Source organism: Mastigoproctus giganteus, chromosome 9 (assembly GCF_048544385.1).
Source record: "Mastigoproctus giganteus isolate SK-2022 chromosome 9, ASM4854438v1, whole genome shotgun sequence".
Taxonomy (NCBI): domain Eukaryota; kingdom Metazoa; phylum Arthropoda; class Arachnida; order Uropygi; family Thelyphonidae; genus Mastigoproctus; species Mastigoproctus giganteus.
The window spans coordinates 66208730-66220981 of NC_143583.1; the positions used below are offsets into that span (position 1 = coordinate 66208730).

At 36.2% G+C, this 12252-nt stretch overlaps 1 protein-coding gene across 1 annotated transcript; it reads left to right on the plus strand.

Annotated features, from left to right (window-relative positions):
• Positions 1 to 725: 725 nt before the first annotated feature.
• Positions 726 to 1376, plus strand: LOC150080324 (achaete-scute homolog 1-like). Its single transcript, XM_090380683.1, has one exon. It carries the CDS (start codon positions 726 to 728, stop codon positions 1374 to 1376), a length of 651 nt encoding a protein of 216 aa, XP_090236809.1.
• Positions 1377 to 12252: the final 10876 nt, after the last annotated feature.

Here is a 12252-nt window from a genome sequence, read left to right on the forward strand (position 1 = left end):
GTTGCCTTCAAAAGAGAGTCATCGATTTTAATTAGATTCTTATCTTTCATCAATGTGGCTGCATTTAAAGAAGTGACAGGTAAGCATAGCATACAGTGGATTGATCGGTTGTCGCTCGTGGTCCCATTAATTTATATACGAGATGATGTCACATGGTGGAGGGGGGAGGAAGCGTAGTAAATAATGAACTAAAATGATCCATTCAACGTGATTGCCACTCCCAACTTTGACAGTACACCCAAATAAAGCCTAATGTGCAAAGACAATGAAAAGTAGCTAAACTGTGTTTGATAGACTTCGATATGCGAGAAAGAAAGAAAGAATGAGAAAGAGAGACGAGTAATTAAATCCAAGGAGCGGTCAAAGGAGATTTTTTCCCTTGCCGTAATTCGTCCCCTTTATTTAGTTAAAGCGCCCGGGGCACCCCTGTTGTTTAGCCCAACGGCGTGTTTGCCACGCGCCATGTGCAACTACGTCACAATGATATCTTGGCCGGAGGTGGGGCTTAGTATTCATGAGACATGCCTTTTTAATACGGCCGTTCCGGAATACCTTACATTTTGTGTGCAACACGCAGCAGGCGTCCTTGGAGGGCAAAAGATTCTCTCCCGAACCTCAGGGGTACGTCCGTCCGGTTCGTAGTCAGACGCGGCACGAGACTGCCACGCGTTGCGCGCAAGTGAACAGGTTTATATAAAGTTCTCTCCGAGGTGCTCGTCCACGATATGGCATCGCTGACGATGCTCGACGCATCACCCAAGAACGCGGGAGACACGTCGGGTTACCAGCTACCAGACTCGACCCTCTCGCAGTCGCTCACGGTGAAATGTTTGTCCACGTCGAACTCCGGAGGTGGTGGAGGAGGGGGAAACTCGTCCGATCGACTGCGTTGCAAACGTTTCATTCACCTGGCGTACACACTGCAGCAGACGCAGCCGAGCGCCGTTGCCAGAAGAAATGCGCGAGAGAGAAAAAGGGTGCGTCTAGTGAATCTGGGCTTCGCCACTCTCAGGGAGCACGTGCCGAGGAGTTCCAAGAACAAGAAACTGAGCAAGGTGGAGACGCTACGGTCGGCGATAGAGTACATCAGACAGCTCGAGCAATTGCTCGCCAGCAATGACACGGAGGCTTACTGTGGTGGCTACGGTGATCAGCTCAAAATGGAACAGACTCACTGTTCGGTGTCGGAAGGGTCGTCTGGAGAAGACAGGTCGGTGAGCGATTCTCATTCGTTAGTAGCCACCCCGATTAGTGATACAATGTTGTCGTCGTCCTCCTCTCCAGCCTCCAGTTTGGGATCAGATGCTGCATCCCCTTACACCATTCTTCAGACGGGCGAGGAGTCGCTTCTTGACCTCGGATCCTGGTTTCTTTGAGGTAAGTGCGTGGCACTCTTATAGCTAACTTAACTACTGTTCCAGTACATTACAGTTATTGGGTAATCTCCCATCCTCGCTGTATTGCAAGAACGCGTAGAACTATATGTTTGTTTGTAAGTTTGTGAGTGGCAATCAGTTTCCATGGTAACTGATTACCACTCACAAACTCAACTAGAAATATATGAATTTCTCTGAGGTGGCCTGTATTGCAATACAAACATACCGAATGCAATTCTTTTTCTCTAGAAATATAAAATTCTTGATATACTTGTCAAATCAAAAGATATATTTAGAAATTAAAATGATTTAAACGTAATATAGTCACTATAATCTACTTTTAGTTACATGTACAACTTTAATGGTTGACATTTATTTAGCAAAATAATGCAAATCAAAGTAATTAATACGTGTATACTCTTCTACGTATTGCTAAACCTAAAAAGAGAAATCTTCGAATACGTTTAACCTGAACTTTGAAGTCCAATAATTTACTGGAAGAATAATTGCCAGATAAACTGATAAGAAAATCATTTAAAATATACACAATGTCCTTCAATTTTAAGTTTCCTCCATTTTCCTTAAAATTGTTCTTTTAGCTTTATGTGTAACCATCCTTGATTATCGAGTTAAAAAGATCTATACCGGTACTTGTACAGATATTTTTTGCTATATTCGTATATTGATGTTATAATATTAATAAATTGCTGTACATGTTATGTGCATTTGTATATCCTGAAATAAAATTTTAAAAAATTTCAAATATTCTTCAATAAGTTTAAGGAGTAATTAAAAGAATGTTTGGAGTTAGTCTTAGTGTTATTAAAACTTTCTTGACAGTTTAAACTAACAAGAAAATCAGATCATATTTTACAAAGCTGAAAAAAAATAAAATAATAATAAATAAATAAATAAATAACCTAGATTTTGGTCACACTGCGAAATTTTAGAAATCAGTCGTCACTTATTACAATCCAAAACTATTATTTTTTAATTTTGCGTTGGTGAGATATAACAACGCCAAGAAAATTTAAAATGTGTAAATTCATAAGTTTTAGATCCTCCCCTTCTTGAATGTCATAAGAATGTTAAAACATTCTTGAAACCGCCATTAATTAGAAATCAGTCTCATAAATTATATGATGAATGACATTAGTGCCATCTATCGGAAATTAATGATAATATATTCAGTGATGCAGTACTTAGTTAATTTAGACGACAAGGAAGGCAATTTTGCGTAATAATTCACTATATAACATTCATAAAAAAATAACAAATCTATTTTACACTCCATACTTATATATGATCAGTTTTTTTCGCCATTTAAAATTATCTCCACAAAAGATATCAACCATACACAAATATAAAGTATACTGACCAAATTTTCTGATGTAGTCAAACTAACAATGCTGAAAAATTTAAAAGGTTTACAATAAAATTAGAATAAATTTAGAAAATGCGGGTTTAACAGAAAAATACGTAGAATGTCAGTTGCTTTTAAAATAAAGGAAGGCGCTCCAAGAATCTACAAAACCATAATTATACAAAATTGATAAAATAAAGAAATTGTCACTTATTTTAAAAATGGAAACCGTTTCTAAAGATAAAGAGGGGAAAACTATCTCGTACAAGAATATGTTTTTTGTGCTAAAATGATTCTTATGTTTCCCCATAGAGGGCAGTAGTGCATCAGAATGCGGTAGCTTTTAACGTGAAGTGTTAAATATCGAATGCTTCTATCAGAGATAAACGAGAGCAAATTGAAAAACACATTTGAATCTTTCTTTTTTTTTCTAATTTCTGTGCAAATAAAATAAATTCCGTAGGATAAGTTCTTCTTTACGAAGAGAAACACCAAATAAAGCAAGTAGAATAAAGCAAGTTGAGGGTATGTAGAAAACCGATCCTTTTACTCCACGTGCATTATAGTAACGATGATATAATCTACGTGGGACACTCGGCCCCCTCACCCCTTCTATGATAATCTCGTTTCATATACCATAAGAAGCAGGAGGACCCAGCACAGGAATTAATGTTGGAGCCATCTCCTTGCTTAGACTGGGGAGGGGATCCTTTGGTGGAATTTGGGGGACCCGTTTCAATCGGTGCAAGGGTAAGCTGCACCCGCTGCGACCCCCCTAAGGACTGATCCCGATTATAAGTGTCAATAATCTTAAAGACTCAAGAGAAATTCAGTTAGAGGGGGAGGGATATCCCCGTTTCTTAAGCTCCTCGTAAAATTGAAGCGCTGGGGATTGCGATATACTTACGAAAAAATCCCGGAATGGCTTCTTTTTTCTGCTAGATAAGAAGTAAAAAAAAAGTCTTCTATTTCAGAATATACAACTCTCTAAGATGCAATAGAACCTGTAACCAAGAAATAATTAAGAAGCGTTTAGGTGATGAAACCTAAATTTTAAATTTGTTTTAACAAATTGAAATAATCATAAAATTCATTATATGCTCTATTCTAGAGATTTGAATTAATAATAGCTGCACTCTTCTATTTTAAATATTTTAACAAATAAACCACGTAAAATATAATTTTTTTTTACATGTACCAGACAGTTTCAAACAGTCTGGTACATGTAACATTTTTGAGGTTAATCTGATGCTCTTTTCGGTGGTTAAGATAAGCAAGAGCATATTAAAAGCCCATCGTGAGAAATCAGTTTTTCTTAAAAAGACTCTTTAATGAAGTGATTATGTTGTATGAGGGATTAAAAAAATATAGAAAACTACAGTATCAGTCCCCGAAGGAAAGTTAAAATATTGAATAGTATTGGACGTTGAGATGCTAGTAAAAATCTTGACTCCATTTATCAAACTGATCTATCACAATTCGGAATAATACATCTCTTTGTATAGCCAAATATACAGAGAGATAATACGTATAGAATCCATATTTAAAACCTTGTTTGAAAGAAGGACAAGAATCCCCGCAACTAGCACATAAATGCTGCTGTATGTTTACACTGGTTTCTAGCGAACTGGTTATTTTCATCTTTTTTGCAGTGACTTGACTCTTGCTATGCACCCTTAGTTTATGAGTAGGTCTACAAAATGCACGCACATTCAGTCCAACTATATTATTCTTTCTCTCTCTCCCACAGGTTTCCCAAGCGGTCGTATAGACGAGCTCAGAGGGGTCTGGCATGGGTCCGTCTCCAGGCATTGTTCCACGTCTCTGGCAACCGCTGCCACTCCAAGCATCAATGGGAGCAGTGGGACTGCATGATCTGTCCACGCACGAGGAAACGGGATTGCTAATCCGGTCACTTGGCGAGACGCCAAGTGAGGGAACGGAGCACGCGATTGTGTCTGTAGGGGGTATTTTCTCACGCTCTGTAGAGTTTCTTTCCGGTAAGTGGCGAAGTACACAGCCTACTCTTTCTCCCCCTCCCCACTCTACCTGAACCCGCCCTGTTGGTCACACCAAGATAAATGTCCCACTTTTAGAAAGTGAAGATCCGAAAATGAAGACGAGGAATACTAGAACGCTGCCTTGACCTTTGTTCCGCCCGCTGTTAGAACAATGCCAAGAATTCTTTGTTCGCAGAGAGGTGTCCAGTAATATTGTAGAAAACTCAATTGTTATTCTTGTGTATAAACGCAGTTATGAAAGGTATTATATATTGAGGAGAGACAGTATTGGTATACAGGGTGACCTCACTAATAACTAGACTATATCCGGGTATTTGTATGACAATGCCAAGAACTATCCTATTAGGGTGTCCCAACAAGAGCTTCATTTCCCGTTATATAACCCCCACCCCTCTTTTATTGTAACAGATCTGCTCACGCAAATGTAACGAAATGCTCACACCAATTACCTCTTCTTGAAAAAGTATTATTGACTCAGTTGTTGCCTAGTCACGAGAACATTTTTCTATTTGTTATATTTAAACTGTTCTGTTGTATATTGTAAACAGTATTGTGCCCATCTTATAAATGCTCAAGAAAAGGAAGAAATGAACTTATTAATTAAAAAAAAAAAATAGCAAATAAAAAAACAAGTATCCTTTTATTTTTTATGAAAGTGTATATATATATAGCTTCTCAAAAGATTGCTCAATCTATATTGCTGATGTTTATTATTATTATTAATAATATTATTATTATTTTATATGTATTTTTGTATATCGAACTTTCTATAGAAGCAATTTTTAGTGACTTCACATTTATCCAGTATCTCCCTGTGGGAGGAGTTGTATTTTCCAAAATAAAAAAAAAAGAAGTTTTGTATTAAGTATTCGAATCTGTTTTGTTAAATACTTCTTGGAACAGCCATTGACAAACTTATTTTAGACAATATCAGTATAGACCGTAACACTAACGTGTATTATATAAAAAAAACTCCAGTTTTAAATAAATATTTCGTTATAAACACTAGACAGTTTTACTCACGTTTCGTATAGTACAAACTATCATTATGCATAGCATTCTCTTATTAATAATTGATTTATGTTATCATGAAGAAAAAAAAAAGGTATCAAGCCATCACAATAAAAGACCATCACAATAAAATAAATAAAGTTCTAACGATATTAAAAGAAAAACACATATGGTCACACTAAGATGGCGGAAGGGACTAACAATAATAAATGAGCCCGACAAATATTCTGTTATTTTATGATTTAGTTTGAAACAAATACATCATGAAATATATTCATAAAAATGAAAAGCGATCCACAGGACAAATTATTTTCTTTCCTTTCTTACGACTAGTTGGTTCATTAGTTTGAAGTTTTATGGTGCATCAGCAGCTGAGGCCATAGTACGCCAGTGTCCAAGGTTTAGTATTAGTGACGCTAAATGGTGCAAGAACGCAAGCTTATACAGTATAAGCAAAAAGATAAATAAATAATAACAATAAAAACTTCCCACATCACCTGCAGATTCCCTCCAATAGTTTGTCTAGTTCTCCCTGAATGTATTCAAATTACTCTACAATAACAGATGGAAGTTTGTTCCAACAACCAACTACCCGCTGGCTGAAGGCAAACTGCTCATATCTATCCTGCAACCATTCTTCCTCGATTTGAATTTATCTCCCTTCATTGGTGTAGTCTGAGCAAGAGAAACGATTCTATCAGCATTGAGCTTGATTATATGACGTTAAAAGTGGAGTCCCTCTGAGAAGGGAGAGGAAGGGAAATTATATCAAAACTTGCAGTTGCTATCGAGATTGGGAGAGTTGTAAATAACTAGCGAGAAGCGACACTACTTCAGAACAACTTCGGTAGGCTTCAAAGGTGGCAAGTAAAGTGGCAGCCATGTTTTAATTTAGAAAAACACAACGTTTACACATGGGAAACTGTAACTCCAAAATAACTTTTTTTTTTTCCACTTTGTGGGAATGAATTGAAATAATACAGGAAGTAAAGATTTGGAAGCTACGGCACGAGCGAAAAATGAAGGCCCACGGTGGTGTCCTATCGTATGATTTTTTGTCCATTAACTTGAAGGGACAGGGAGGTCGTAATCTCATTGTATAAAGCAAGTGTAAGACCACACAGTATACACAGAATACTGTGTCCAAGTATGGAGACTCGATCAAAAATCAAACAAAAATCTGTTTGATTTTTGAGAAAAGATTCTGATATTATGCGGGACGCAGATTCTGACGGTTTGAGAAAATTCAAAGGTCAGCTGTACCGATACCGACGTGAAGAGTGGGTTTATTTTTTATTACTGTTTTTTTTTTTTTTTTTATTTTGCTGGCGTAGCAAAAGCTTAAGGCCTGCTAGCGTCATATGGGTAATATTTAACGCAGTGTAAAACATTACACTTGTAATGTTTTACATTACAAGTGTTCAATCAGTGACAATCACTGATTCATTTCTATTCCTAACAGCTTATGGTTGCTTATTAATTCAGATATTTAAAGTCCTTTTGTAGTATATACAATAGGACAATGTTTTTTCAGGCTGGTTGTATGCATTCATGTCCCAAGTAAGATGTATGTTAGAATTCCCTGGTTGTCTGTAACTGGAATCGTGACGTGAAAAATATTTTTTGTGAATAAAGAATGTTATTATTATTATAAATATAAGTTCACTCATTATTAAAGGTACAAGGTCATTAGAAGTCTCGTCCAGTTACCAATAATATGAGTTGAACACAGAGCATTCAATGAGGTAATTGTATTGTACTAAGATTTGTATTCTATAGTCGGCTTACCTGGGATTAAAAAGCATTATCCTCTCCAAAAATAAGGCGAAAAAAATTTAAAAAAATCTTTGAACCTTATAAAGAGCACAATGAAAATAGTAAAGTTTTAAGAGCAACTAACGTAAGCTAAATAACAAAGGATATTTCTAAAAGTCATTCATGTCCCTTAAATTCGAACACCCCCACCTGTTGACTTCTATTAATTTTTTTACCAGAAAGAGATTAGAAGAAATTTTAACAATTTTTATAACAAATAAAGTCTTCAGGTTCTAAAGATATTTTTCCTGGCTCTTCTTACTACTCCTGCTCCACAACTCATTGCCCTTCTGTCTGGCTATTCTTCACTCTTTTACCATACTGATATTCTTTCTGCATAGAATTTAAATTTATCCATTCGGTTCCTAAGAGCAAGAAGAGATCTCCGCTACTCAGTTATCGTCGTCTGATCTCCCTTGCTTCAACCTCTTATAAAGTAAAAGAGAAATCCATTAATTACTAGCTCTTACAATGTCTAGAACCATCCGTTTGATTAATGATTGCTAATAAAGATTCCATCAGAGTGTCAATCGACAGATCTGTTTCACTTGAATCACTCATCTTTGGACAGATTCCCCAGAGAAGTGCATAAAAAATAAGCAGGTACTTTAGATGGTCGATAGAGAATCCAGCGCCACTACCTGAGGTTTTGAGTGGTGGCAGTAATACCCATTTTTATAAAAAATCATAAAAAGTCGACTCTAGTCAAGATAATAAATATGTTTTGAAAAAGCTGAACAACAGTAATCGGATGCCACTAAAGACAGGATATAATGAACTGTTTTACAAACAAAATTATTGTAGCCTGAGTTGTTTTAATACGATCACAATTAAAAGTCCCATTATTTATTTCTATTATAATAAACATTACTTCTATGAATATGCTTGCAAGAGCATTTATTCACATGAAGAAAGATTTAAAGATATGTATACCCTCTCCCCAGGTAATTTTTTGAATGCGCTAGTGGGTGGCCCTAATTGACATTGATAAATTATTTATTAATTTGGCACAGAACAGTGAAAGAGTTCTCCAATCCTGCTCTAAACGTTTCATATAAATTTGATCATAAAGGCCCTCCAAGCAAATTCCCATCTTGTGGTTCACCCAATTGCAGTGGACATCTTCTTCGATTCGCTGGGTGCAGTAGAAATAGTAAATGGCTCTCTGTCTTTATATTTCCCAAGAAATATTGGAATATCCAATGATTCTTTTCTTTTATATATCAGTTTTCTCTTGAACATTAGTTATCTTTTTCCACTGATGGGTTAATATGGATCCCTCCCACCACCCCTCATCCCGTTTGCTATCTGTACGTTTTCTGAAAATTAGAACTTACAGAAATTCAAGTCCAGCGACAACTAGTTTCTTCCTGCTTCTCCGTCCACATAATAGAGTATTTGTCAAGTGATTTAGTATCTCCTTAAAAAATAAAGGGAGAAATTGTTTAAATTTTAATGCCCGAAAATTGATGTCATTGCAGTTACGAGATCAGCGCTATGCACATATCGTGAGAAAATATTTGAGAATATTTCTAGATACTTTCTGGCGAATATTTCATAGAAAAAAATATTTTCTTTCGAAGAAATATTTCGTAGAAAATCCTGTGGAATATTTTGTAATAAGTACATGAAGTAACAACTCAATTCTCACCAGCAAAAAAGGCCACGTTATGAATAAAGTTCATAATGTAATACATTTTAAACATAAACATATTATGTTAATTTACAAGATTACTTCGAGGGTAACACAGTAGTTATAACCATCGTCCTTCTGAATCGGATGGAAAAAAGTCTGATTTCGTGAACAATTCTGTTCACGGAAACTCAGGTTTCTCGTCCAGCCAAACCGACAGAAGAATATATGTAATTACAGCAAAATATACTGATGCCTCAGAGCCTTAATTGATTTGGCTCTTAATACAAATTTAATGTTCCCTATAATTCATAATTTTGAGGCAGAATTTGCTCATTGGGAAAGAACGCAAAGTAAAGGAGGACAAGTACGCCTTTACCTTCCAAGCATCATGGTGGACGTTTCAAATTCCACAACCAATTGTCAGTTGCTAACCATGCTAGAGTTCGCTTCAGTTAATGACACTGTCAACTACATGCCTGAACTAACTCATTCGCCCGCCCATCTCAAAGAGCTTAATAACAGAGATAAGTATCTTTAAAGGTAATTGGTTAAGCTATAATTAATACCAATGGAAGCACACAGTGACCTGGTCATTAAGGAAGACACATTCCTGTCTCTCAGTATCTCGAAAGAACAGACAGCGTATTGGAAACTAGAATACCCGTTGCGAATATTTCTCCAAAACTGTTTCAGAGAAGAATTAAAGATTAATATCGAAGTACAGTAATTACAAAAACCGTTTCCTCGTCCCCATTCACTGCTAGCTAAGGTATTAATGGGACACGGACTCCTGTAAAAAATTTGCTTCTTCGATCTCAATACATGTTAATTATAATACCGCGATATACAGTATTTCTCTCCGAAAATACCTATTAATGTGGACTATATCACTGAAATAGAATTAACACGTGACAGAACTTTATTTGCAAACATGCGAATTATGTGCAGTGCAAAAAAAGATAAAATTGTGCAATAGTTTTGCCAGTGTGTCGTTTGTCAGACACTGATCATCCCTCACCCAAACTCTTGAGGTTTTTAACAGCGCTAGTTGAACAAAATCCGTTGAACTTGCTAACAAGGGGGAACTGAAAAAAGAAATTATGCAAAGTTATGTAAAGCAAACTTGTTCGACTAGTGGCATTTCGTGTTGAAATTAATCTTTTATATTAATAGAATTAGAATTCTCTTAGAGGTAATCTTCATTGCGATTAATTGTAGCAAAAAGCAAGCCTCTTGGACCGATAGCAATTCAGCAATGTGAGCAACCTGCAGCTGAAGAAGCTTACCCTCTCTTCTTGTATCTACAAGAAGAGAAAATCTTTCAAATCTGATATTCTTTTGTGCGTTCCAGCGAGTTCTGAAATCTCTAAAGTTAGGTACCTTAATTTTCAAGCACTTGTAAGTCAAATGCACATTCCAACGCAACTTGTAAAGTAGCAAAAATATGTTAAAAATTTAATAATTTCAATTAGATGAAATAAAAGTTAAAAAGTTATTGGAACGTCCTGTATGTTTTTTATGTTTGTTGCAGGGTTTTTAGGCGCATTAGCAACTTAGGCCATATTGCACCGTATATATTATGTCTTTAAATTGCGTGTTTTCGTGGCCCGTTTGCCTGCTTGCTGGATGAAAATACTCGAGTTCCTAGCAGGAAAAACCATGCTACCCTCGCTGAGCCCGACTAACTCAGCCACGTTGCTGCTGAGTTAACTGCATCGGCAGAGGTTAAATCCTCCAGTTACACCTACAAATCAAATTGTCGCCCAATGATGAGGTTCGATCCTGAATGTATTCCTCAGAAGGAAAGCATCGATATCTTATTATGATGGAGAGGACTGGTGAAGACTCAACGAAATAGGCAAGGAATCGCGACATGGGTTTATAACACACAGCGGACAATTTGGCTTCTCTAATACCACGCGATGCCTACTGGTAGTGGATTGAACAGTGTCTAATTATAACGCTTATTAGATTCCGAGCATCCAAATTTTTGGTTGGGGTAATGTTTTGAATCCCTTGCCTAATCTCTAAAACTTGTTCCGATTGCTCACTAATATCATTCGCATTATAATGGAAATCTTTATTCAGAGTTCCACGGAAATTTTTCGGCCGGCTTTTTTTTTCCTCTTTTGGATATAGAAATCCAAGCTATTAATATTATTTGAATTCTAATTTAAAAATTCAAGAAGTGTTTTGGCAAATTTTGGACATTCCTTGTTTCCTTGCTAAATGGTTTTCTTTCAGATGGTTCTAATGCAGAGGTTTCCTTGCAGATGGTTATAATGCAGAGATTTCGTTGCAGGTGGTTCTATTGCAAAGGTTTTATAGAATACAAGAAACAGTACTGTATTTAGTTGTCACTTTAACCATGGTTACTCAAAGTACGTGGAATTATGTACCTTGGCACTGACCACTCGACATACTGCGGCCGTTATATCTAGTTTTTGTATATACACATTCTATACACATTTATATAAAATCTATATATTCCTATAATTAAATTAAAATAATTACAAAATCATTTCATATAGTCAATGCAATAATTACTGTATTGGAGATCCTGGCAGGACTGGACATTAGATTTCTGTTTCCATAGGAAGCGTCATCTTAAATCTTCAAATTTTCTGGATAAATGCTATAAGAAAATAAACGAGATTTGTTAATTGCACAGTTGCAAGGCCTTCGGATGTTTCCAAGCTCTCCTATTAACAATTTAGCCGTGATTTTAACATAGATATCAATCAGACTGAGCCTGGAACTTCATTGCGAGGAAATCACTTCCGCATTCTTGAGCGATCCAATACTGACAATACCGTTAGGCAGAAAAATGTCTGATTTCATTGCAACAGTTCAAAATAAATTAGGCCAATATTCCACCACATGTAAAGCAATCTTTCGCGGATACAAGCGCCTTTAGGGATAATTAACGCGATTTGTTTGGAATCCAACTATTATTAACATCGTATTTTTCTGTACGTCCCTCTCCTGAATCCTTCTTAATGATGAATGCGACCCCTTCCACAATTAACA

Bases quoted from the DNA above. Each gene is read 5' to 3' on its own strand.
- LOC150080324 (XM_090380683.1), top strand. From the start codon at position 726: ATGGCATCGCTGACGATGCTCGACGCATCACCCAAGAACGCGGGAGAC.